This window comes from Rhinatrema bivittatum, chromosome 3 (assembly GCF_901001135.1).
Source record: "Rhinatrema bivittatum chromosome 3, aRhiBiv1.1, whole genome shotgun sequence".
In the NCBI taxonomy this organism is placed as follows: Eukaryota; Metazoa; Chordata; class Amphibia; order Gymnophiona; family Rhinatrematidae; genus Rhinatrema; species Rhinatrema bivittatum.
The window spans coordinates 328,607,074-328,631,331 of record NC_042617.1 but is presented as its reverse complement, the minus strand read 5'-3'; the positions used below and the strand labels follow the sequence as shown (position 1 = coordinate 328,631,331).

Genomic DNA, 24,258 nt, shown 5'->3' with positions numbered 1-24,258 from the left:
CACTTGTAAACGGAGGGAATTAAAAGACAAGCCCCTTGGATAAGCCGTTTTGCAAAAAGGCCAAAATATGAGCAATAGAAGCTTGCCTGGGAAGAATCCCTCGTTTGCGACACCACATCTCGAAAATGCTCCACACCCAGACATATGATAGTGAGGTAGATGTTTTTCTGGCTTGCAGAAGCGTAGTAATTACTTCCTCAGAGTATCCTTTCTTCCTCAATCTCCTCCTTTCAAAAGCCAGGCCACTAGACAAAAGCGATCTACCTGGTCGAAAAATATAGGGCCTTGACGAAGGAGATGCGGAAGATGTCCAAGTTGTAGGGGCCCGTCCACCGCCAGATTGACCAGATCCATGAACCATGGACGTCAGGGCCATTCTGGAGCCACTAGAATCATGATCCCTGGGTGAACTTCTATCCTGCGCAGAACTTTGCCCACTAGTGGACAAGGGGGAAAGACGTACAGGAGAACTAAGGTTGGCCAGGGAAGTACCAGCACATAGACTCCTTCTGCGCCGTGATCTCTTCTGCGACTGAAGAAGCGAGGGGCCTTGGCATTGTCTCGCGTCGCCATCAAGTCCATGTGGGGTGTCCCCCACCTGCGGGAAATTAGACCCATTGCTTGGTCCGAAAGTTCCCACTCTCCTGGATCTATGCGCTTCCAACTGAGGAAATCCGCCTGTATGTTGTCTTTCCCGGCAATGTGAGATGCCGCTAGCAGCGCAAGATGTTTTCCCCCCCAAGCCATGAATTGTTCTGCCTCGTTGGCTACGGCTTGACTCTTGGTGCCTCCTTGACGGTTGATGTAGGCTACCGTTGTCACATTGTCGGATAGAACCTGGACCTCCTGATTGTGGAGGCACGGGCGAAAGTGTTGCAAAGCCAGTTGAACTACTTTGGTTTCCAGACGATTGATCGACCAGCTGGACTCCTCCAGGGACCAGCGGCCCTGGCCTGAGTGGGACTGACAGACAGCTCTCCAGCCAAAGAGACTGGCATCTGGGGTCTCCACTATCCAGTTCGGGGCTTCGAGGTCTACACCACGAGACAAGTGGTGCGGGCAAAGCCACCACCTAAGACTGGACCTGGCGTGATCGGTGAGGGATCCCAAGTCGCACGTTCACTTTGGTGAACGTCTGACTTGGGAACCCAACGGGAAAGCAACGTTCGTTGTAATGGCCTCATATGAGCAAAAGCCCAGGGAACCAACTCCAGAGTAGATGCCATGGAGCCGAGGACTTGAAGATAGTCCCAGGCTTTGGGTAGTGGGAGCAACAACAAGCAACGAACTTGCACTATCAATTTGGTCATTCGATCTGGGGGTAGAAAAACTTTCCCGACACTGGATTCGAAACGGGCCCCCAGGAAGTCCATCGTCTGAGAAGGGACAAAATTGCTTTTGGCTTGATTGATCACCCAGCCGAGCGACTCCAGTGGACTGACTACCTTGCTGATAGCTTCTACACAGAGATCCCTCAACTTCGCCCTGATAAGCCTGTCATCCAGGTAGGGATGAATCAGAAGCCTTGTCTGCTTAGGGCCCTTGCCACTACCACCATGACTTTGGTGAATGTGCGGGGGGCCGTAGCTAGACCGAACGGCAGAGCGCAGAACTGGAAATGCATCCACAGGATCATGAAGCAAAGAAATTTCTGATGATCCTCGTGAATGGGTATGTGCAAGTATGCTTCCATTAGGTCCAGGGATGCTAAGAACGCGCCTTTGCGGACCACCACGATGACTGAGCATAGAGTTTCCATGCGGAAATGCGGTACCTTGAGAGCCTTGTTTACCTTTTTGAGGTCCAAAATAGGTCTGAAGGACAATGAAGTAGATGGAGTATCTCCCCATCTTCCAGTGCTCTTGAGGGACAGGCTTTACTGCCCCGAGACAGCAGATGGTCGAGGGTCTGTCGAACGATCTGCCCCTTGGCCCGCACTCCACAAGGAGAGATCATAAAATAATCTTGGAGAGGTCGAGCAAATTCCAAAGCGTAGCCGTGTTCTATGATGCTTAGCACCCACTGATCGAAAGTAAACTTGGCCCATGCCTCGTGGAACTGAGACAATCATCCCCCTACACGGGGGATCGAGGGATGGGCCAGCCGTATCTCATTGAGGAGTCTTGGAGGCGAGAGACGTCGCAGGTCCTCCTTCCCTAGAGGTTCTGCGGCCTCAAAAGGAAGTATTCCAGGATTGAGGCCTGGCCATAGGCTGTCGTTGACCTGCCGGCTGCTGTCTGCTCTGATGAAACCTACGCTGACCGTGAAAGCATGAGTGGGTTGACGGAAAGCCTCTGGAAGGCTTTGGTCTGTCCTCAGGCAACTTGTGAACTTTGTTTTCACCGAGGGACCTTATCAACTGCTTCAAGTCTTCACCGAAGAGAAACCTGCCTTTAAATGGTAGAGCACCTAACCGAGCTTTAGACGAAATGTCTATTGACCAGTTATGTAACCAGAGGAGACGCCTTGTTGATACAGCAGATGACATGATGTGAAAGGACGTGTGGAGGAGGTCATATAGGGCTTCAGTGCTATATGCTACCACCCCTTCCACGCGTTCTGCTTGTGCTGACTCACCCGGAGGGAGATCTCTGGATGTTAGTAATTGCTGGACCCAGCGGAGGTTCACCCGTAGCATGTAGCTACTACACACCGCTGCCCGGATACCTAGGGCCGAAACCTCAAAGATACACTTAAGAAGAACTTCAAACTTCCTATCCTGAAGATCCTTAAGAGCCGCCACACTCCTGCGACCGGAATTGTGGTCCGCTTCGTAACAGCCAATACTGAAGAGTCTACCTTGGGGGACTTCAGGAGCTCCAGAAACTCCTCGAGCAAAGGATAAAGTTTATCCATAGCCCAACCAACCCTCAAGCTGGCATCCGGAATGTCCCACTCCTGGGTCATCAGCTGCTATAGCATGGAATGGAAAGGAAAGCTCTGGTCAGAGCCCACAACCCCGCCAGGACTGGGTTCACAGTATCCTGTGGTGGAGGATGTTGGTGATAGGACAGAGGGAATGAGAGGCTCCAACTCCTCCTTGTGAAACAGTCAGACCACCTTCGGGTCATCTACGTCCAGAGAAGCCTGCTTGCCCAGGTCCTCTTCAGACTCCATGCCGGTAGGAGGCAAAGCCGATGCCAGTGTGGCTGTAGCCCTATTATCCGGACCCTCTGGAAGGGCAGAACTGCCTGAAATCAGGGACTCCTGCAACTTAGCGACCCGCAGATATGCTGGTCCATCAAGACGCTTGGCTACTTTATGGGGCAGCCCCTGCAGATGTCTCAAAGGCAAAGTACCACTCTGCTGAGACTGCGAAGCTAAAAAAGCTTTATGCATAAGGACAAAATCCAATGAAAAAGGATTAGAACTGGCCCCTTACCCTCCCGGGGAATCGGGGTTTCCATCCAAATCGTCCTGGTCCAGATCAGAGTGATCTCCAGGACTGGCAGGAACCGGGGATAAGGCTGGAGGAAGTTCTCCTGCCCCCATAGCTCTTGCCTGAGCTTCAGCAAAAGTATTTAAAATGGCTGCCGTTCCCACGCTGAGAGGGAACGGGTCAGCCCGAGGCTCCCGAGGTACTGATCTCTTGGCTGCACCTTAGGGCTTTGCTGAGCATGCTGCAGTTAAAAACGAGCTACCTTCCCCTCCAGAAAGGCAGCACAAGCAAAGGCCTGAACGGGAGAGTCTCGAGGAGGACTCCCCGCAGGCAACACAACAAGATGGCAGCAGCATCGAGGGAGAAGAAAAAACAGCGAATCTCGGCAGGAGGGAACGGCAGGGAGCCTGTAATTATCAAAAATCATGGCAAAACTGCACCCGAGCCGTCAGGGACTGCAGCCGGTAAGAAAGAAACCCTAATAGGCTGCTCATCGGTTTGTTTGTTTTTTTGTTTTTTTTTACAATCAGGTGAGTGCCACGGAGGGAGAGAGGGACCGGACTACCAGTAATCTTTCCCCCAGCGCCTTACTTGCCATGAGTCCCTTGGGGTAACCAACCCCAGCTCCGAAACCTGCAACCAGGGGGGATGATCCTGCAGGACCTGCCTACCCCCTGGGAGGACTGGAAAGTTTCTCCTCTTGCTTTAACTTTTTTTTTCTTTTTTGTTTGCTTGATTCAATAGTTATAAAGTTTCTGCCTCTTTAGTTTTGGTTTTTTTTAAAGGGAAAATGTCAATCTCAGAATCAGGGCAAGACTGCAGGATTTGCACCACCTCCATCTGCTGGAGCCAGAGAAATACTGAGGGGATGCAGGTGGCACACCAGGTTAAGAGAAGGTGCCCTTCAAGTTTTTCTCTGTCTCCATCTGCTGGAAGGGAGGCATAACCCACAGTCTGGACTGATCCGGGTACGTACAGGGAACATTACATTAGTGACAGAGCGCCATTCTTTAGCAATGATGCGTTACCAGATCCACAAGGCACCATGGAATCAGCAGTAGGATGGGGATAGAAATGAGGAGAAACATTACATTAGTGACAGAGCGCCATTCTATAGCGATGATGTGCTACCGGATCCACAAGCACCATGGAATCAGCAGTAGGATGGGGATAGAAACTAGGAGAAACATTACATTAGTGACAGAGCGCCATTCTATAGCGATGATGTGCTACCGGATCCACAAGCACCATGGAATCAGCAGTAGGATGAGGATAGAAACTAGGAGAAACATTACATTAGTGACAGAGCGCCATTCTATAGCGATGATGTGTTATCGGATCCACAAGGCACTATGGAATCAGTGGCATCATGAATGCACAGTATAGATACAGTCACTAAGGTGAGCAGAGGTACAAGCACTGTCTATGTAAAATCGACTCCCTTCAATCTCTCTGTCTGTATGTAGATGGTAGGACACAGGAAGCTCCTTTTACCTTCGGTCTACTGCCCCATTCCTGGCAAAGCTCACGTAACCTAGACCTCCAGTATCGCCACAAATACTTCTTTCAATAAAACCCTTGATGGGGAAATTGCTACCGCGCAGCCTTAGTCTACAACATGTTTGGGCTATTTGCTGTGTGGAAATGACCTTGTACCATGCTGCTGCTTTAAAGTTATTTGCAGTAGTCTCCCTGAGGGAGATCCAAGATGGCGTCGCCATGAGAGGAGCTGGTGTTAGGAGCTCCTAATTCGTTTGTCTATCGGTTCTTTTTCCTCCTACCGGAGCATTGGTTAAAACGATGCCTCATACGAAACGAAAAGGCAGGGTTAGACAGGATGCCTCAACCCCTGTGAGACCCATGCTGGTTCAGGCAACGCTACCGGGCTTCTTTCCACATGCAGAGCCTTTGACCCCAGAGAATCACGCAAAAGTGACTGGTGGTGAGCAAGCACGGTCACCTACGGGAGAAGTTTCTCTAAGTCCCGGGGCCCCAACTATGCCTCTACCTCCTATGAGTGTTGCAACAACTGTGGACCCAGACTCGCTACATCGACGGAAGGCGTCCTTGGAAGTGAGTCCGTTTGAGGAGGGACCGGCGGTGGATATGGCGGCGTGAGGAGCGGTAGGAGGCCTGACAACCTCCTCCCCTCTCTGGTGGAGAGCTATATCGGCAAAAGCCGAGCTTCTGACGGCGGAGAAACAGCTTCTGCTACAGAAAGGAAACCGGCTCAGTTTATAGGGACCCACGACCTGCAGGGGCAATCTATGCCTCAACCGGTAACCTTTTCACCTTTTTTACTGACTGAGAAACCTAAAGCCATTACATTGGATGTGTTATGGCAAGCAATGGTTTCTTTACAAAATAATATGAGTCTGAATGAGAATATAAAAGATGTGCAAACAGCTTTATATAATCTAAATCCAGTTGTAACTCAACATACAGAGACTGTAGAAAAAGTTGAACAAGAAATAAGCTATATTAAAAAAGTACAGTCATCAATTATTCAAGGAGACTCTTTGTTAAACAAGAAAGTTGAAAATCTAGAAAATGCTATAAGATACCCAAATCTTAGGATTATAAACTTTCCGAAATGTAAATTAGTCTCTCCAAAAGAGCAATTGAAGAACTACTTTTGGGAGGTGTTACAAATACAACCTGAAAATTTACCATCGGTATCAAATGCATATTTTCTTTCATGGAAAAATGAAAGACAAGAAGAAAATCAATTAAGGGATGAAGTTTCATTGAATGTTACAGAATTAATTGAGTCCTCATACAGTTCTCAAGTTGAAAAGTGAGATACTCTTTTGGTTAAATTTGCTCTATCATCCGATAGAGAAAATGTTCTAAAATTGTATTTGATGAATAGAACCTCTCAATACTTGGGACAGCAACTCTGGATTTACCCGGATGTCTCTAAAGACACTCAGACCAGACGTAAAACGTTTCTGGCTCTAGCGAACCAAGCAAGAACATTTGGTATACAATTGGTGATCAGGTTTCCCTGTAAGTGTATAATGAGAGCTGATGGCATAAGATATGTCTATTATGAGCCAGACCAACTGGAAACATTTTTGGAAGCTCGTAGGAACCAAGGAACTGAGCCTGGAACATCAATTCCTGAATAGTTTGGATTTAGTATTAACTCTGCAACCTCTCAAGTATTTTTGAGTAAAAGTGTTTGAGTTTGAATTAGAATTGCTCTAGTAATTGGATCTCCTTCATATTGTTTTGTAATAAGGAATGCAAAGAATAATTATTTTGATTGTAACTTTGAGAATTGTAAAATCATAGTTTGCATTTCCTTTCTTTTTGCATTCAATGTATATTGAATAATTATACTAATATGGAATAAAAATAAAATTAAAAAAAAAAAAAGTTATTTGCAGTAAGTTACCTTCATTGTTTTGCTGACCATGGTGATGCCGGTCCGTAGCATGCCATCTGCTATGCCAAGGGTGTCCGTATTCAACAGGAGGGGGCTAATCAGGGTGACATACTTGGCTCCGGACCATGGCTTCAGGAATCTGGGAGCCCAGTTCTCAGTGGAGCCACCTACGTTATCCAGGATGAGGTCAAACCTGGGGAGGAGATAAGGATGGGGCAGGATTGCTGACTGTTGGCTCCACTGTGAAAGGCGATGCAAGGGTACAGAGGCAGATGAGGATTGGAGCTCACCTCATCTCAGGGGAAAGCACACACCAAATCTCCCTCTCAAGGTCAGTCGAGGCAACTCACACAGAATTCATGCAAGCTTCAGGAATTGATTACTGAGGGATCCAAGCAGCTAGAAATGTCTATTTTGTTTAATTTTAATTGAATAACATTTTAAAAACGAGTGGATTTAAAGATATCTTCCCCCTCACATACTTCAGATTCCCAACAGGGCCAGATTTACATATTAGGCTCCCACAGGCAGCATGGGATGGCAAGCATCCTCCCTCTTAACCCCCTCCTCCACCCCGAGATGTGGGATGAGGTGGTCCACTCCCATCCATCATCTCAAACTCATGGGGATAGATACTGAAAGCCTAGCCAGCTTAGTAACTTAAGTGTTATCTGGCTAAGTCTAAATCTGCTATTGACCAGGTCTACCTTAGACAGATAACTTATCCAGCTAAGTAGCGTTGCCCTGATACGCCCAGTGCCTGCCCACAAGCTAGCCAGGTAAGTGACTTATCAGCTATTTAGCGGCTGCAGAATGTAACCAGATATTCAGCAGCCGCTAGAAAGGCTAAGACCTACCTGGAGTCTGAATAACGGGCTCATGAAGTAGGGGGAGGTGAGAACAGCAAGGGACCCTATCTGGCCCGTCCACGTCCTTCCCTCACTGGTCCCCTCAGCACCCAGCCGCTGGTTCCTTAAACCCAATCTGTCAGCAAAGAGCAGCAACTGTGAAGAGGAAATTCAGCACGGAGGCGGGGGGAGGGGCATCCCCGCTCTGTGGCAACCCTGCCCCCTCCCCTCCATACCAGGCTTCCTGTTCCTATGGAAACCCGTGGAAGGGGCGGGGCCACCGCAGGTCCTTGATGGCGTGACGGGAAGCTGCAGGCCCCGCCACCCCTACGCTGCCTTCCTTCTTTTCGGGTGCTGCTTAGGCTGCCGCCACTGTAGGTGACCAGTGGCTGGAGGGCAGGCTTGGACAGAGGCACGGCCTCAGTGGCGGCGTGCTGGCGCCTGTCAGGATTTGGGGCCGGAGGCAGTTGCCGATGTTACCTGTGCCTAAATCCGGGCCTGCTTCCCAGACTGCTTTCAGAAACTGAAATATTCAGCAGGGGAGGATGCTTTACACCGCCAGAAATGATAAAAACCAGGATTTCTGGTTTCAGGCCCAGATTTGCAGCGTTTCTCTCTCTGTCCCTTGCCTGCCAATATTTATTTGCTTCAAATATCACCAAAAAAAATAACCTGCAGCCAAATCTGTCTGATGCTGTAGCCATGTCTGCCCTGGTGGTACCTCTGGATGAATGCCAGACTTCAACACAAATCCCATTTCGCCTCCCATCCAAAATGAATCGGGTGCAATTTTTCACAAGGAAATGCCCCCTGCAATCTAATGAGTTTCTGCTGTAACACCATAAGCCAAGAGCCTCAGTCAACAAGAGAGGATTAATGCAATTATAATGTTAGGGAACACTCCTGCCTCTGACCCAGTACTGACCCAGGGTCCCAGCATGGTGTTACGGGACACTCTCCCCTCTGACCCATTACTGACCCAGAGTCCCAGCCCGGTGTTAGGGGATACTCCTCCCTCTGACCCAGTCTCCCAGCATAGTATTAGGGGACACTCTCGCCTCTGAGCCAGTACTGACACAGTGTCCCAGCATGGTGTTAGGGGACACTCCTCCCTCTGACCCAGTGTCCCAGCATGGTGTTAGGGGACACTCCTCCCTCTGACCCTGGGTCTCAACATTATAACAGCTGCCACTAGTGGTGTGTGGTCCACAACGCCGGGACTGGTTGACCCCTTTGATGGTTTGCTCTGGGGGCTGTGCCTGTGAAGAGTTCATTGTCAGTACTAGGCAGGCTTTCTCCATGTTTGATCCATCAGCAGAGACAAGTTCTCTCTCACTAGATGTTCCTAAAAGTGCAAAATTTGTATCAGGTTCTGTCTTTAGAGATAATGGAGTAATGAATGTAGATGCGACCTTCACTGAACAGGTTAATATTGAACCTATTCCTCTGGCACAGATAAGAACCCTTGAAACATTCAGGAAAATGCCGATTGATTCTGTAGTTACTGGGAAATGTGTGGCTAGCCAATTCTATATGAAATTCCCCAGCCACTGACACTCTGTGTGACACTGGGCCTCAGTTCTACTCCCAGCTCTGCCACAAACTCACTGTGTGACCTTGGAAGAGTCACTTAATCCCCTGTGCCTCAGTTCTACTTTTAGCTCTGCCACAGACTCATTGTGTGACACTGGGAGAGTCAATCCCCTGTGCCTCAGTTCTAATCCCAGCTCTGCCACAGATTCACTGTGTGACCCTGGGAGAGTCACTTAATCTCCTGTGCCTCAATTCTAATCCCAGCTCTGCCGCTGACACTGTGTAACCCTGAGAAAATCACTTAATCCCCTGTGTCTCAGTTCTTATCCCAGCTCTACCACAGACACTGTGTGACCCTGGGAGCTTCACTTAATCCCCTGTACCTCAGTTGTATTCCTAGCTCTGCCACAGTCTCATTATGTGACACTGGGAGAGTCAATTAATCCCCTGTGCCTCACCTCTAATCCCAGCTCTGCCACTGTGTGAGATCCTGGGAGATTCACTTAATCACCTGTATCTCAGCTCTAATCCCAGCTTTGCCACTGACATTGTGTAACCCTGGAAAAGTCACTTAATCTCGTGCCTTAGGTCTAGTCCCAGCTCTGACACCAACACTGTGTGACCCTGGGAGATTCACTTAATCCCCTGTACCCCAAGCTCTACTCCCAGCTCTGCCACAGACTCATTGTGTGACACTGGGAGGTCAATCCCCATGTGCCTCAGTTATTATCCCTAGCTCTACCACCAATACTGTGTGACCCTGGGAGATTCACTTCATCCCCTCTATGCCTCAGTTCTTACTCCCAGCTCTGCCACAGACTCACTGTGTGACCCTAGAGAGTCACTTAATTCCCTGTGTCTCAGTTCTAATCCCAGCTCTGCCATCAACTCAGTCATTTTAAGGGCAATTTTGAAAACAACACAGGTAGCTGTAAAGTCCATGGGAACTTTTCCCTGTGCAGACTGCACTGGGATGACCTCCCCACAGAGATCTGCAAATACTTCAAGTGTCTTCGCTTCTTTCGACCTTACCCTGCCTCCCAGCGCGCAAGGGGAAACGTACCCTTGCTGCTGAACCCCCTGGGTACTTTTACCCAGGAAGGGGGCAGGGTCCAGTTTCAGACAGACAATTCACTGGGGTAAACGGCCTTTGAAAATTGCCCTCTTTCTCCCCCTATGCCTCAGTTCTAGTGCCTGACTCTGCCACTGAGTCTCTGTGTGACCCTGGGAGGGTCAGTTATCTCCCTGTGCCTTGGTCCTTATCCCAGCTCTGCTATGGACTCTCTGTGTGACCTTGAGGCAAGGCCTTATGCCTCTGGGCCCAAGTTGAGAACAAGGCATTTGCCTTAAATTCAGTTTACTGCTCAACAATTTGAAAAAGAAAAACTAACGAAACCAAATGTGTTGGCCTCCCCCCACCCCCCCACCCCCCACTATTAGGGCCCACGAGGATTTGTAAAAGTGCCTGATTTTATTCTCTCTTTTCACTTTTTGGACTCCTTGTTGTGAGGAGATCCGGGAATTATGGCCCCAGTCTTTGTGGGCTGTTTACTGAGCAGTGCGGGCAGGGATCCTGGAGGACTCCCCATGCCAAACGACAGGCTGAGCCAGTCCTGGCATGAAGAGGAACGTTCTGATATCTCCCAGGAACGCGAGAGCAACATTTCCATGCAGGACTGGCTCAGCCGGAAGTCAGGCAGCAAGGCCGAGCCCTGGACAGCGCGGATGGGTACAGCACTTACAGTTCTGACATTTTCAGCTGCTCTTCTACGTTTCCTGCCTTGTAATCGATGACATGGTCAGCGCCCAGGCTCTTCACCATGGCACTGGAGTCTAGGGAACAGACGGCTGTCACGTTCGCGCCCCACATTTTCAGCAGCTGCAAAGACAAGGCCCCCCCAAAGTGAAGGTCAGCAGCAATTCAAATTATTTCACCTAGCAACATGTCAGCGAGTGGCAAGATGCCACAGTTACACAGGTCATAGAAACAGTCCATGCATGGCGGTCGTTAAAAATGAATATAATCAGAATAGTCAATTAGCATTTCGCATGGGATAACAAGACTGAGACATATGCAAGTTAAAGGACATCACACCTAGAAGACAAGGCAGGGAAAGGCCTAAAATATTTTACATTAGATGACAGTGGTGAATTTTACATTTTTTTCTCGTTCAGTCCACAAGGAACAATACACAGCTCCTCTTAAGGGGTCTTAAGCATGTGAGGACAACATAACTCTGTCATGACTGCCATTCCCTCATGGATTGCCGGTGAATGGTATTGCCCTGTGGGGTGAAAATAAACGATGTCTTGAAGCCGCAAGGCCATTCTTGTCCCTATGAGCATTGTGTTTTCATTGCGTCTTGATGAAGACCCCATCTTTCTGTGTGATTGAACTCTAAATGGATTGAGGACACAGAATTGGCAACAAGACCGCTGCCGAAAGGCCTGATCCCCGGTGCATGTGTGCCCAGTTTCCAGATGTTGGCGACTAGCAGAAAGGTGCTTGTATATTGGAATAATGAGGTTCACACATATTGTAGTAAAAGTCGATACTCTAAGTGGGGGCCCATCTAGAAACCTGCATAAAGGGAGATTCCCCAAACTCGAACGTCTTTCGGCCATAACTTTTCTGTAGCTCTTGATCTGTCATCATATAGCGCATCGCACTGCGGAATCCATTTAGCCATGGCTGGGCTGTAGAATTTTCTCAGCCGCCACCATCATTCAGATCTTGAAAAGGCCATGCGCATGGCTGCCACTTCTTCCCCGCAATTGAACAGCAGGCTGGCCTTCTCCAGCATTTCACCAGTTAAGAAAAGCCACACCCTTTAATAAGTCCTTTGTGTCGCGTGCTCCATTCCACAGCACTTACTGTATCTGCTCACTGAGACAGGTCAAGCTTTCTCCTAAAAGAGGATCTTTTTTGACAAGAAAAGCTTGGGGAAAAAAGATAGACTTTTACAGCAAAACTTTATTACCACAAGCGTGCCTTGGTTCAGTTCAGTCCACAAAGTTCCTTCCAATTAGCATGTGTTCTCTAAAGACCGCTCTTCACCAGTCACACATGACTATGGCTTGATACCAAACAGACAGAATCTTCTTGGAGAAACCCTGTTTTCTATTTTGTCTTTTTTTTTTTTGGAACAGAGAAGAAATTTCAAAATTATAAAAATGGGCCCTAGGAAGAATGGAGTCAGACTCTACCCCTTAGAGAGACTGTGGAGAATAAACTGTCCTTCAGACCATGATGGGACATGACTACGAGGTCTGAAATCCAAGCTACAGCCTTGGAAATCTCAGTGGAGGGCGACTTTAGGTGGATGACCCTAACATTATGGGCTTGGATGTGCCCCTCTAAGGTCAGGTCTACCTAGACATAGCAGATGAAGATGCAATCAGTTACCTGAGAAGAAATGCAGCATTTTGAAAGTGCAAATCCAGGTCTATCGGGGCCAAAAAACCCCAAAAACTGGATGGAATATCTATGGGCTTGAGTCCACTCCAGGTAGAATGCGACACCTCTCTTGCAATCCAGGGCTTTTTCACCTTTATGAAAAAATGGCCAAAGGAAAAATATTGGCAAGATGCTTGGCCGATAAAGGTAGAAGTCTGACACCAGCTTAGTAGGAATTTAAGATGCATGCAAAGCTCCACGCTAGTATGATAAAATCTAGCACATGGGGCAGTTTTTCAAAAAGCTGCAGAACGGCAAAGAAATGGTTAAGTTTAACCAGTTATCTTTAATCGAATTTTCAGCTGAACCTAACTGATTAGGGGTAAAACTAAAACATCAGCTAAATCTAGCCAACCAAAATTAACTGGCTAGATTTAGCAAACTTACTGCCTGATTCACTAAGGTTTTTCTCCCATTCTGTGTCTATGGGGAAATATTTTGATAAATCAGGCCCTCAGCTGGCTACTGATGAAGATCAGCTAGTTACGTGATCTGCCACCCACCCAAATTAAAATTAAAATGGAGGGCCGACAGCCTCTTTCCACCATCCCCCTCTCCCTCCTGTGCAAACTGAAAAATACTATGGGGGATCAACAGCCTCCAATCTTCCCCTTCCACGTCTGGTCTGGAGTGAGAACTGAAGTTTGTGGAATCCCTCAGCTACCTGGACACAATGCATTGTGTCTGCCTTCTTAGCAACAAGTACTATGATGTGTGGGGGCTCCCACATCCTCCTCTGTTGATCCTAGAAGACAGTGTGGACAGGCACCACTATCAGCTCCTTAGGGGCATCCAAATATTTGAAGAAGCTGAGAGCAGGTACTCCAGACTCATTCTCAACCTTCAACTCAAAGGGGATAAACTTAGCCACCCTTCTGGACAAAATCTGGGAAAGAAAGGTCCAGTTTTTTCAAAATACAGCAAGAGTCATCTTTGGGGTTTCCAAATCTGATCATGTCTCCCTCCCCTCTACTCCAAGCACTTCATTGGCTACCAGATACATTGTAGAATTCTTTTAAAACTACTTTACCTTACTTATAAGGGAGTCTCTAAGGGAAAACTTGGTTATTTGACAAACCTTGTCTTTCCTTGCAAACCAGTATAAACTTTGCAATCTTCTCAAAAGGATTCCCTCACCATGTAAGATCATGCTCGAAAATACTAAACTACTTTTCAATATCTGGTCCCTTTAGTCTGGAACTCACTGTCATTGCACATATGGATTGAGAATAATTTTTATGAAATTCAGAAAGTTGGTGAAATCCTGGTCATTTACACATTTCTAACTGACTTTAGCATTGTCTTATGGTCTAAAGTGTTTCTGCTATACCATAGGAAATGGTTTGGATTAGATTATTTTTTATTTTTATAATAAGAACATAAGAAAATAAGAATATGTCATACTGGGTCAGACCAAGGGTCCATCAAGCCCAGTATCCTGTTTCTAACAGTGGCCAGTCCATGTCACATATACCTGGCAAGTACCCAAAACATTACATAGATCACAAGCTACTATTGCTTATTAATTTCTGTAATAGCAGTTTATGGATTTTTCCTCTAGGAACTTAGCCAAACCTTTTTTAAACCCAGTTACACTAACTGCTGTCACCACATCCTCTGGCAATGAATTCCAGAAGTTAACTATGTGTTGAGTGAAAAATAATTTTCTTCAATTTGTTTTAAATGAGCTACTTGATAACTTCATGGAGTGCCCCCTGGTCCTTCCATTATCTGAGAGAGTAAATAACTGATTTACATTAACTTATTCAAGTCCTTTCATGATTTTGTAACTTCTATCATATCCCCCCTCAGTAATCTCTTCTCCAAACTGAACAGCCCTAACTTCTTTAGCCTTTCCTCACAGGGCAGCCATTCCATTCCCCTTATTTTAGTCGCCCTTCTCTGCACTTTCTCCAGAATAGCTATATCTTTTTTGAGATGCGGTGAACAAAATTGCATATAATATTGAAGGTGCAGACTCACAGTGGATCGATACAGAGGCAGTATGACATCCTCCATTTTATTTGCCATTCCCTTCCTAATAATTCCTAACATTCTGTTTGCTTTTTTGATAATCACAGCACACCGAGCCGGTGATTTCAATGTATTATCCACTATGCCTCCTAGATCTATTTCTTGGGTGGTAACTCCTAAGATAGAACCTAACATTGCGTAATTACAGCAAGGGTTATTTTTCCCTATATGCATCACTTTGCACTTGTCCACGTTAAATTTCATCTGCTGCCATTTGGAAGCCCAATGTTCCAGTCTCACAAGGTCCTCCAATTCATCACAATCCCCTTGAGATTTAACTACTCAGCATAATTTTGTGTAATCCGTAAATTTGTTCACCTCACTCGTTGTACCCCTTTCCAGATCATTTATAAATATATTAAAAAGCACCAGTCCAAGTACAGATCTCTGAGGCACTCCACTGTTTATCTTTTTCCACTGTGAAAACAGACCATTTAATCCTACTCTCTGTTTCCTGTTTTTTAACCAACTTGCAATCCACAAAAGGACATCACCTCCTATCCCATGACATTTTAGTTTTCTTAGAAGCCTCTCATGCGGGACTTTGTCCAATGCCTTCTGAAAACCCAAATACACCACCATCTAGCAGTTCACCTTTGTCCACGTTTATTCATCCCTTCAAAAAAATGTAGATTTGTAAGGCAAGACTTCCCTTGGGTAAATCCATGTTTGCTGTGTCCCATCAAACCATGCCTATCTAAATGTTTTGTGATTTTATTCATTATAACAGTTTCCACGATTTTTCCCAACACTGAAGTTAGACTCACCGGTCTATAGTTTCCTGGATCACCCCTGGATCCCTTTTAAAATCTAGGGGTTACATTGGCCATCTTCCAATGATAGGTTACAAATGAATTGAAATAGGTCTGAAATTTCATTTTTTAGTTCTTTCAGAACCCTGGGGTGTATACCATCCGGTCCAGGTGATTTACTACTCTTTAGTTTCTCAATCAGGCCTACAAATCTTCCAGGTTTACTGTGATTTGGTTCAGTTCATCTGAATCATCACCCATGAAAACCTTCTCTGGAACGGGTATATTCCAACATCCTCTTCAGTAAACACCAAAGCAAAGAAATTGTTTAATCTTTCTGTAATGGCCTTATCTTCTCTAAGTGCCCTTTTATCCCCTTGATCATCCAATGGTCCAACCGACTCCCTTGCAGGCTTTCTGCTTCAGATATATTTAAAGTGTTTATTATGAGTTTTTGCCTGTATGGTCAACTTCTTTTCAAATTCTCTCTTAGCCTGTTTTATCAATGTCTTACATTTAACTTGCCAATGTTTATGCTTTATCCTGTTTTCTTCTATTGGATCCTTCTTCCAATTTTTGAATGAAGATCTTTTGGCTAAAATAGCCTCTTTCATTTCTTTTGTGTATTTTGTTTATTTGCTTTTGTCTTTTATGTAGGCTTTATGATTTTAATGTACACCATTTTGAAGGTTGGTAAAAATAAAATTACCATTACCATTTAGTTAGAGACCTATTCTTAGCTTGTGGCAGAGAGGCACCAGATGGGAGGTCAGTAGACTATTCCTCTTCTAACAGATAGGCAGGTCCCCAGGATTTCTCACACCTGATTCCTCTAAGAATGTGAGTTCTAAGAAGGCCTGAGATCCAAAGACTGAGCTGATGTAAAGCTTAACTTTTAGGATCTCAGACATGAATGAGATTGGGAGGGGAGGTGGCCAAGAATAGCTTCACACTCAATTATGCTCCGCACATATGGTTCTGAGAAAGGTACACGGTGCCAGACTTGTGTGAAGAAAAGTCACTGAGAGGCAGATCACTCAATACATCAAGTTCAGTTGTGGTGTTCAATGCTCTGAGCTTGATTTAGTTCATACAGCAAGCAAACATCTTGGTGATTCCCCTATCCAGTTGCACATTGAAACTGCCCATGACAACACTAGCATCAGTCTCATAGGAGAACGGACATCCTCCACTGCGATAGTATATAACTTATCGACGGTACAGAAAAGATTTTAAATAAATAAATTAACAAGATCTTTGGAGACAGGCACAACAGTGTCTGTACCTAGGAGGCAGAGTTCACATTTAAATGCAGCTGCATAAACATCCTGCATCTCCTGGCTTTCACAGCTGTGTGTCAAAATGGAATCTGACCAAACTTCATCCATTACCAAGCTCAATGACTGTCTTGCAGAGGTAGCCCAATGGCTTAGTAAACAGAAACTCAGACTAACCCATCTAGATTGGAACTGCTCTGGCTCAGCCACCAAGGTCACCCCCTAAAATAGTTCCCCTTACTAGCACTAGCACTTCACAAATGAGTCTTGAAACTCTTCACAAACTGGATCCCAATGCTTCATTAATTGCAAATTCTGATTGGACTGTAAGTTGCTGTATTGCCTCTGTTCATTTAAATTTATTGTAATCCGCCTTGAGACCAACTTTAGGGAAAAGTTCATAAATAGATAAAAAAAACTGTGCTGATGCTTCAAAGTCTCTACTCAAGGCTCAACACCAACTCTTCTTGGCACCTTGTTCAAGTGTTCAGAGCCTGATTGCAGTTCAAGGAGGGACAGTGAGATTTCTCTTGACTCCTGGGGCTATCCTTGCACCAAAATCCAAACGATTGAGGGCCCCTTGGCGTTGACCTGGCAAGCAGCATTCCTTGTGTCGAGCTTCACTACCGGCCTCAAGGAGTTGGGCTTACGTTTGCCACCAAGAAAGACTTGGAACCTTTTCTCCTGGATCTTAACGGCAGAGCGAAGGCACTTGTGGGTGTAATTATGAGAGACTGGATAAGGGTTTTGGTTGCATTCAGAAAGGAAGAGAGGAATTTTGGTGACGTTATAGAGAAAGGAACCCAGATGGCGCTATTCCCAAACAAAAGAAACCCTTTTACCTATTTAACTTAACAAACCTTACCACCCAGTTCTATTGCTAACCATCACTTGTTCGTCAGCGGAGTTGCATGTGGCATGCCATCCCTGGTCCCATAATATTTGATCTGTGACTATGTTTTGGATTTCTGTGAGCATTTCTCAGCAAAATATGTTTTTACTGTAGTTTCATTACAGAGGAGACTGATTTAAATTTCACTAGCAGGGCTCACATTTTCTGAATCGTTTTTTTCTGACCCTTCTGTCCATGGGCTATTATCTGGGGGGGAAGTGAGTGACACCACAGCCACCTTGCAGCGTCGGGAGCATTACCTCAGGGTTAACTCAGTGATACAAACACAGAAAATCCTCTAACTGCTTCCTTCCCAGTTCCAAGCGTGCCGGCAGCAAAGCGATGCAGAAAGATGTGGCAAGGTGGGGTATGCCCAGCACAACACACAGAGACTGACATGGCATCAAGGTGTTCTAGTGATAAGCCACCTTAAGCAGGTCACAATGAACAAGTGAACGAGGCCTGTTTTTCCAGCTCCTGCCTCAAAGGCTCACCAAATGCTTTGTAACGGGACTGGCTTCACACTTGTACCTTCAGACTTGGAGTTGGGCGATGACCCTAACCTTGGTCCTAGAATCCCACACTGTGGTTCGAGGATCATTCTGGACAGCTGGAGACTCACCGGTCTGTTCACTACAGCCAGCAGCAAAATGACAAGCACTGAACCTCAGACATACTCTTCTGCTGAACCCAACCAGTAACCTGTCCACTTGTGGCTCGCACTATAAAATCGGTGTCCAGAGGCCTTATTTGACCCCTGAAGAAAGGGTTGTGTTGAAAGCCCCTCCTAGTATCATGTTCCCATTATTATGACAGCAAAAAAGGGGGTGCCACTAACCCACATGAAGGAAGAATACAGCATGAAGGGGACTCGTGGAAAATGCATTTAAAAAATAGTGAGGCACAGCCATGGTAAGAGGGGCCATAAAGAATAAGCACACAGAAAAGGAGTAGACCAGATGAGGACCAACAGGATAAACTAACGAGGACTTGATATTTAGGAAAACTAGCACCCCCTACACAGACAGACTAACAGAACTCAAACAGGCCATGCCGTACCGTGCGTTCAGGCTAGCGCCCAGGTTTACCCACGATTTGGACGCATGTTCATAACCCCTTATGCAATAAGGGGATCGGCGCATCCAAAATGCACATCCAAGCCAGGGCGTAGATAATAGCGCTCAACACGTGTAAATGCTATGTTCATGAGTCTATTAGCTAGTACCGCCCAATGTAAAAAATAACCATGAACAGACACGCACATTGTAACCCTAAAAAATTAACACAGCCCCAGAGCTGGCGTTAAGTCTTGAGGAGCAATATTAAAATTGGAGAAACCACAGAAAGCAGCAATGTGAAAAAATATCTTGACGGCGGTGAGGTTAGGAAAAGAGTTGCTCAATTTACGAGCGTCCGTTTTCTTAACCCATGCACAGCCACTTCTCCTGGGTGCCCGATGCCGAGGAGGCGCCAGGAATGCACAATTTCCCCATGCGCCTCCTTTTTAACGCAGCAGCTCATTAGCCTACTGCATTGATCGCCCAGGAAAGGTGGACAGGGGCGCATTAGGAAAGCAGACACACAATCACGAGCGTCCATTTTTCCTGCGTGGATATTGCATCGGCCTGAAAGAGGGTCATTTTATAGCAGCCCATGTTGGGCTAAGACTGCCTGTAGAAAGTTCCCGAGACTTTAGTCTGAACTTCTAAAACAAGCAGGCAGTCATGGAAGCCTGGCGGCACACACACACACACATACACACACCTACACTAGCCACACTGTAGCGGGTGTTAATATGTGCTCTCAAAAACCTTAGCCCAGGGACCATGCCACGAAGCTGGAAGGAGGGGGAGAGGCTCTAAGGAAGGTTCAGGAGCTCCTTCTTTACCAAAAGGGGGTGGATGCCTGGAGAGATAAAGAGGACAGGGAAGAGTCTGCGGTAACAGAATGCTACCACAAGCCTTTGCAAATATATTCTGTGAAATCTGAGCCACCTAAAATGGCATATTTATTTAGAGGACAATGACCTAATTGTAACCTGCTCCCAGTCAAATACTGGTCATTGAAATGCAAATGTACTTTCAGAATAGTGCTGGAATGAATAGCTTGGCTGGAGGAGGCATTTACCTTCAGATTCTGAAAGAGCTTTTCCTCATGTGTAACACACAGCCCAGTATCAGACAAGAAAGGAGAAATTAGGGTTATGTGGGAAAAAAATCAAAAGCAGAAACACTGCGTCAAAAATCACGGTATTTAAAGAAAGGAAAATCCAAAATAACGGCAGAATTAGAAAAAAAACAGAGAAGAATAATGGGTTTGGGAGGTCTCAGCTGCATGTCTTCATGGTAATGTATAGGGCTCACAATGCTATGATGCCTTTATAGTTATGTATGTTTTGACATGACTGTACAGTGCCACATGATATATGCCCTTAATGTTATTGTATTGGAGCCGCGTGATACACAGCCTTAATGTTATCGTAAGGGAGTCGTGTGATATACACCCTTAATGTAATTGTATGGGAGTTGCGTGATATACAGCCTTAATGTTATTGTACGGCAACTGCGTGATAACAGTTTTAATGTTATGGTAAGGGAGCTGCGTGATAAACAGTCTTAATGTTATTAAATGGAAGCTGCATGATATATAGCCTTTCTTATTGTATGGGAACTGCGTGATAGACAGCTTTTATGTTAATGCATCACATTACTGTAACATGTACCTGGATGGCTACAGTACCAACACCGCCTGACGCTCCAAGAATTAAAACCCTAAAAGACAGAAAAATACAATTCTTTAATAAGTATTTGATAAAAAAAACACATGCAAAAGAATAAATTAACATTTCCAGGAAAGAGGAAAACAATGTTATAGCAGTAGGGGGATGCAATCATTAAAATCAGTGTAGAGATCACGAGACACCTTGAGCTGGTAGGAAATGATTCACCTAGCTCTGATCTCCCTCTCATCACATCCACCCCCATCTGCTATAAATTGTTGCTCTGCATCACTGTAGGCAACATCACCTGTAAGGGGGAAGCCACTCACCTGATTCTAGGGTATGTCGACCCATTTCAGTCAAAAAGAGAAGGATAAGGAGAGAGAGAAGCCCAAGGCCGTTCACAACAAAATGGCGGATGGTACTCAGCCACTAGAGCAGATAACACGGCAAGATAAAACACTCTCCTGGAACGCAAAATGACTGTGGTTGAAGCTCTATCCCCAGAATTTCAAGAGATAGTCGATAAATTCGAGGATTTCACCTCTTGCATGCAAGTATATGAAAGTTGCTGCCAGAAATTGGAGCAGGGGACCTCCGTCAACCAGGACGCAATTACGGCAATACGAGAAGAACTACATGCTACAAAACAGCAGGAAGAACAGCTCAAGGAGCTTGAGAATCGCTCCAGACATAATAACTTACACTTTATAGGAATAACTGAGTCCATGTCAGACAAAGAACTACTTCCATTTTTAGAGCAATGGCTAGTGAGCGAGCTGGGCCTTTCTACCATGCACAGCCCATTATAAATCGAGAGGGCCCACCGGCTCGGCACCAAGCGCAACGACACAGGGAAGCCAAGAGTCATTATAGTGAAATTTCTGGACTTTGTTCACAAAACAGAAACCTTACAGAGTTTGCGGGCTAGTAAGACCCTACACCACAACAATACAAAAATTCTGGTATTTCAAAATTACTCTCAAAAACTGTCTGCGTTAAGGAGAGAATTTGCGCCGGTGTGCAAGCGACTACATTCACTGGGGCTGGGATTCGCCTTGCTATACCCCGCAAAACTGAGAGTGGCCTGTCCAGATGGTGTCAAATGGGTTTTCCACAGCAGCTACGGTGCTACAACTAATAAACAACATGGAATCCGCACGGGGATCGGGAGATGAATGACTCCCCTTTTATGCCCAGAAAGCACCGCCAACCATACAATCCCGCTTGAATGGAGGGTAATAAGAAATTTGGATGTTGGGATTTCCATATAACCTCCATACGGCACTGTGCGAAGAAGGTATTTTTGGTTCTGTGAAGTGGTCCTAATATATATGTTCACAAGGCCAGATGAACAGGGCTTATTCTTAGAGTATTTGCTGAATTGGAACCAGAACCATGCTATCTCAGCTTACGGAAGCCAATCCTTTTTTAAGTAACCAAGAAATCCAGGATCAATACTGATTTGGAACAAAATTGCTGCGTAAGCTCTGCTACCAGTTTATAGCTGAGAGCGGTTATGAAACCTTCGTGGAAGTCAAGTTCTATTTCTTTCTTTTGCTTCCCGACGTTTCCAGCGTCGATGACTTGTTTCTTTTTTGAATTATCAGTCAACAGTGCTCGTGATATCATTGTACTTCGGCTAACTGCCAGGAAGGTTTATCTCCCATTACCCCATGTCAGCTGTAATTACACAATTCAGGACTTCTGAGGCCATTCTTGCCATTGCTCGATGGAAATGTTAGTACTATGGACTCATACAATACACATACTTGTGACTGAAACTTAATCTTCCTGATTTAATCCTCCGAACTCAGTCCACTGGCTATGACACACCTGCATTGGCACTGAAACTTTTCAGACTTTTTTTTTTTCTTTTTTTGGTACTGGTTTGGCTAGAATGAATGTGTGTGTGAAAGGGGGATGATGTGAGGGGGGGATTAGGTATTGAGCGTGATTCTTAAGCTACATAAGGAAGAGGGGAGACAGGGTGGGGGGAAGGGAACAAGGGAGATGCATCAACCAATTCTACTCATACTGCGCAATAAAAGTGGTTATTTTTTCTCATTGCCCATAGGAACCATAATCTAAGTAGGGACCTCAGCTGGGAGGGTCCTTGCTTTACACTACATAACAGTTAAATTCAGTTTACAGAAGCCTTTCAAATGTTTACCCTATGGTTACTAATAACTTGAAAATAATTTCTTGGAATGTGTGTGGCATTAATATGCTCGAGAAACATACTCAAATTCTCACAGCACTAAAGCGTATGTCTGCCAATGTGATATTTTTACAAGAAACTCACTTGAATGACCGTGAGCACCAGAAACTCCAGCGCTGGTGGGTAGGGCATGCTAGTTACGCCTCTGCTTCCACTGAATCTGCAGGTGTAGCAATACTGGTCCATAAAAATTCTTCTTTAACAATTATGAAAGAAATCAAAGATTCCCAACGGTAGATATATTATCATTATAGGGGAATTGAACACATATGTGATACATAGCACAACCGATAAGGGGAATTGAACACATATGTGATACATAGCACAACCGATAAGGTTGTGCTATGTATCACATATGGGCCTAATAATTACGACCATCAGTTTTTCTCCGACCTCATTAAGCACTTACTACCTTATGCTGAGGAATTTATTATCATGGAGGGAGATTTCAATCTAGTAGTGGATCTGTTTGTGGACAAATCCCAAACCCCAAAAGGGCCGTTGCTAGGTGCTAACAAAGGGATCCCTTTGATAATGACTGAGTTGCAGCTTATGGATGTCTGGAGAGTGCTACACCCATTTGAATGTGACTATACCCATTTATCCCGGGCCCATGGCACTTTCTCCAGGATTGATTTCCTTTTAACGTCCTCCCATGGATTCTCTAAGATTGAGGAGGCATAGGGGAAATAAAAATATCCAACCATGCTCCTATTTGGGTTACTCTGCGTAATGTGGATCAGGGAGCCCACACTATGCGCTGGAGATTTCCATACTATTTAATGGATGATGCGTCTTTTCATGCTTACCTTCGCTCTAAATGGAAGGACTACTTAACTAATAATGCCTCCCATAGAGATACAGACCCAATTTTAATTTGGTATACAGCGAAAGCAGTAAACAGAGGAGATATCATAGCCTACCTATCTCAACGCTGTAAGGACATGAATAGACGCATTATCACACTTGAAGCTAGATTAAGGAAACTTAAGACTCTTCTAGCTACTTCTAATACAGCCTTAAACAAAGAAGCATATATAGCTACGCAAGGGGCTTTGAAATCGTTACTATATCAGAGGGCAAAGAAAAGCGTTATGTACTTCAAGTTCCAGCTATCCTGGCATAGTGATAAAGCGAGGAAGCTTATGTCTACTTTGATTAAAATCTTCCAGTGGGACCAGATTTATTTCACATAACAAAAACTTCAGAAGAGAAACTACTCACTAGTAACCAGTCTATATTGACAGCATTCGAACATTACTATACTACCCTCTACTCTTTCGAGGGAAGTAATCAGGAGAAGTGGCAAGAAGTTTTAAAGAAAATGTCTCTAAATCCCTTTACGGAAGATCACTTACAACGACTGAATCGCCCCTTTTCCACACAGGAAGTAGCCTTAGGTATTTATTCTGCCAAGCCTTTAAAGACACCTGGTCCAGATGGCTTCTCCAGTTAATTTTATAGAATACTGGGAGAAGAGACTGCACCTGTGCTTTGCGACACTTATGAAGCACTACTAAAGCAGGGCTCATACCCTACCCATATTAATAAAGCGGTAATCACGGTCATACCCAAACCTGGGAGGGACCCAACCATGGTGTCCTCCTACCGCCCTATCTCTTTGATAAACTTCGATCAAATGTTGCTTGCAAAGATCAAGGCGGACCGCTTAGCGACAATTCTACCTGGGCTCATAGCTCCTGGTCAAGTTGGGTTTGTGAAAGGTAGTCATGCCATGGTAAATGTACACAAGCT

At 45.5% G+C, this 24,258-nt stretch overlaps 1 protein-coding gene across 1 annotated transcript in view; it reads right to left on the bottom strand.

Moving 5' to 3' along the window:
• Positions 1–24,258, bottom strand: part of RTN4IP1 (reticulon 4 interacting protein 1) — a 100,480-nt gene that overhangs the window by 16,538 nt on the left and 59,684 nt on the right. The window contains exons 5-7 of the mRNA XM_029595326.1: positions 20,286–20,334; positions 10,894–11,030; positions 6,780–6,963 (exon numbers count right to left, since the gene is read on the bottom strand). Coding sequence (XP_029451186.1) covers positions 6,780–6,963; positions 10,894–11,030; positions 20,286–20,334 — 370 coding nt within the window. The remainder of the gene's footprint in view (positions 1–6,779; positions 6,964–10,893; positions 11,031–20,285; positions 20,335–24,258) is intronic.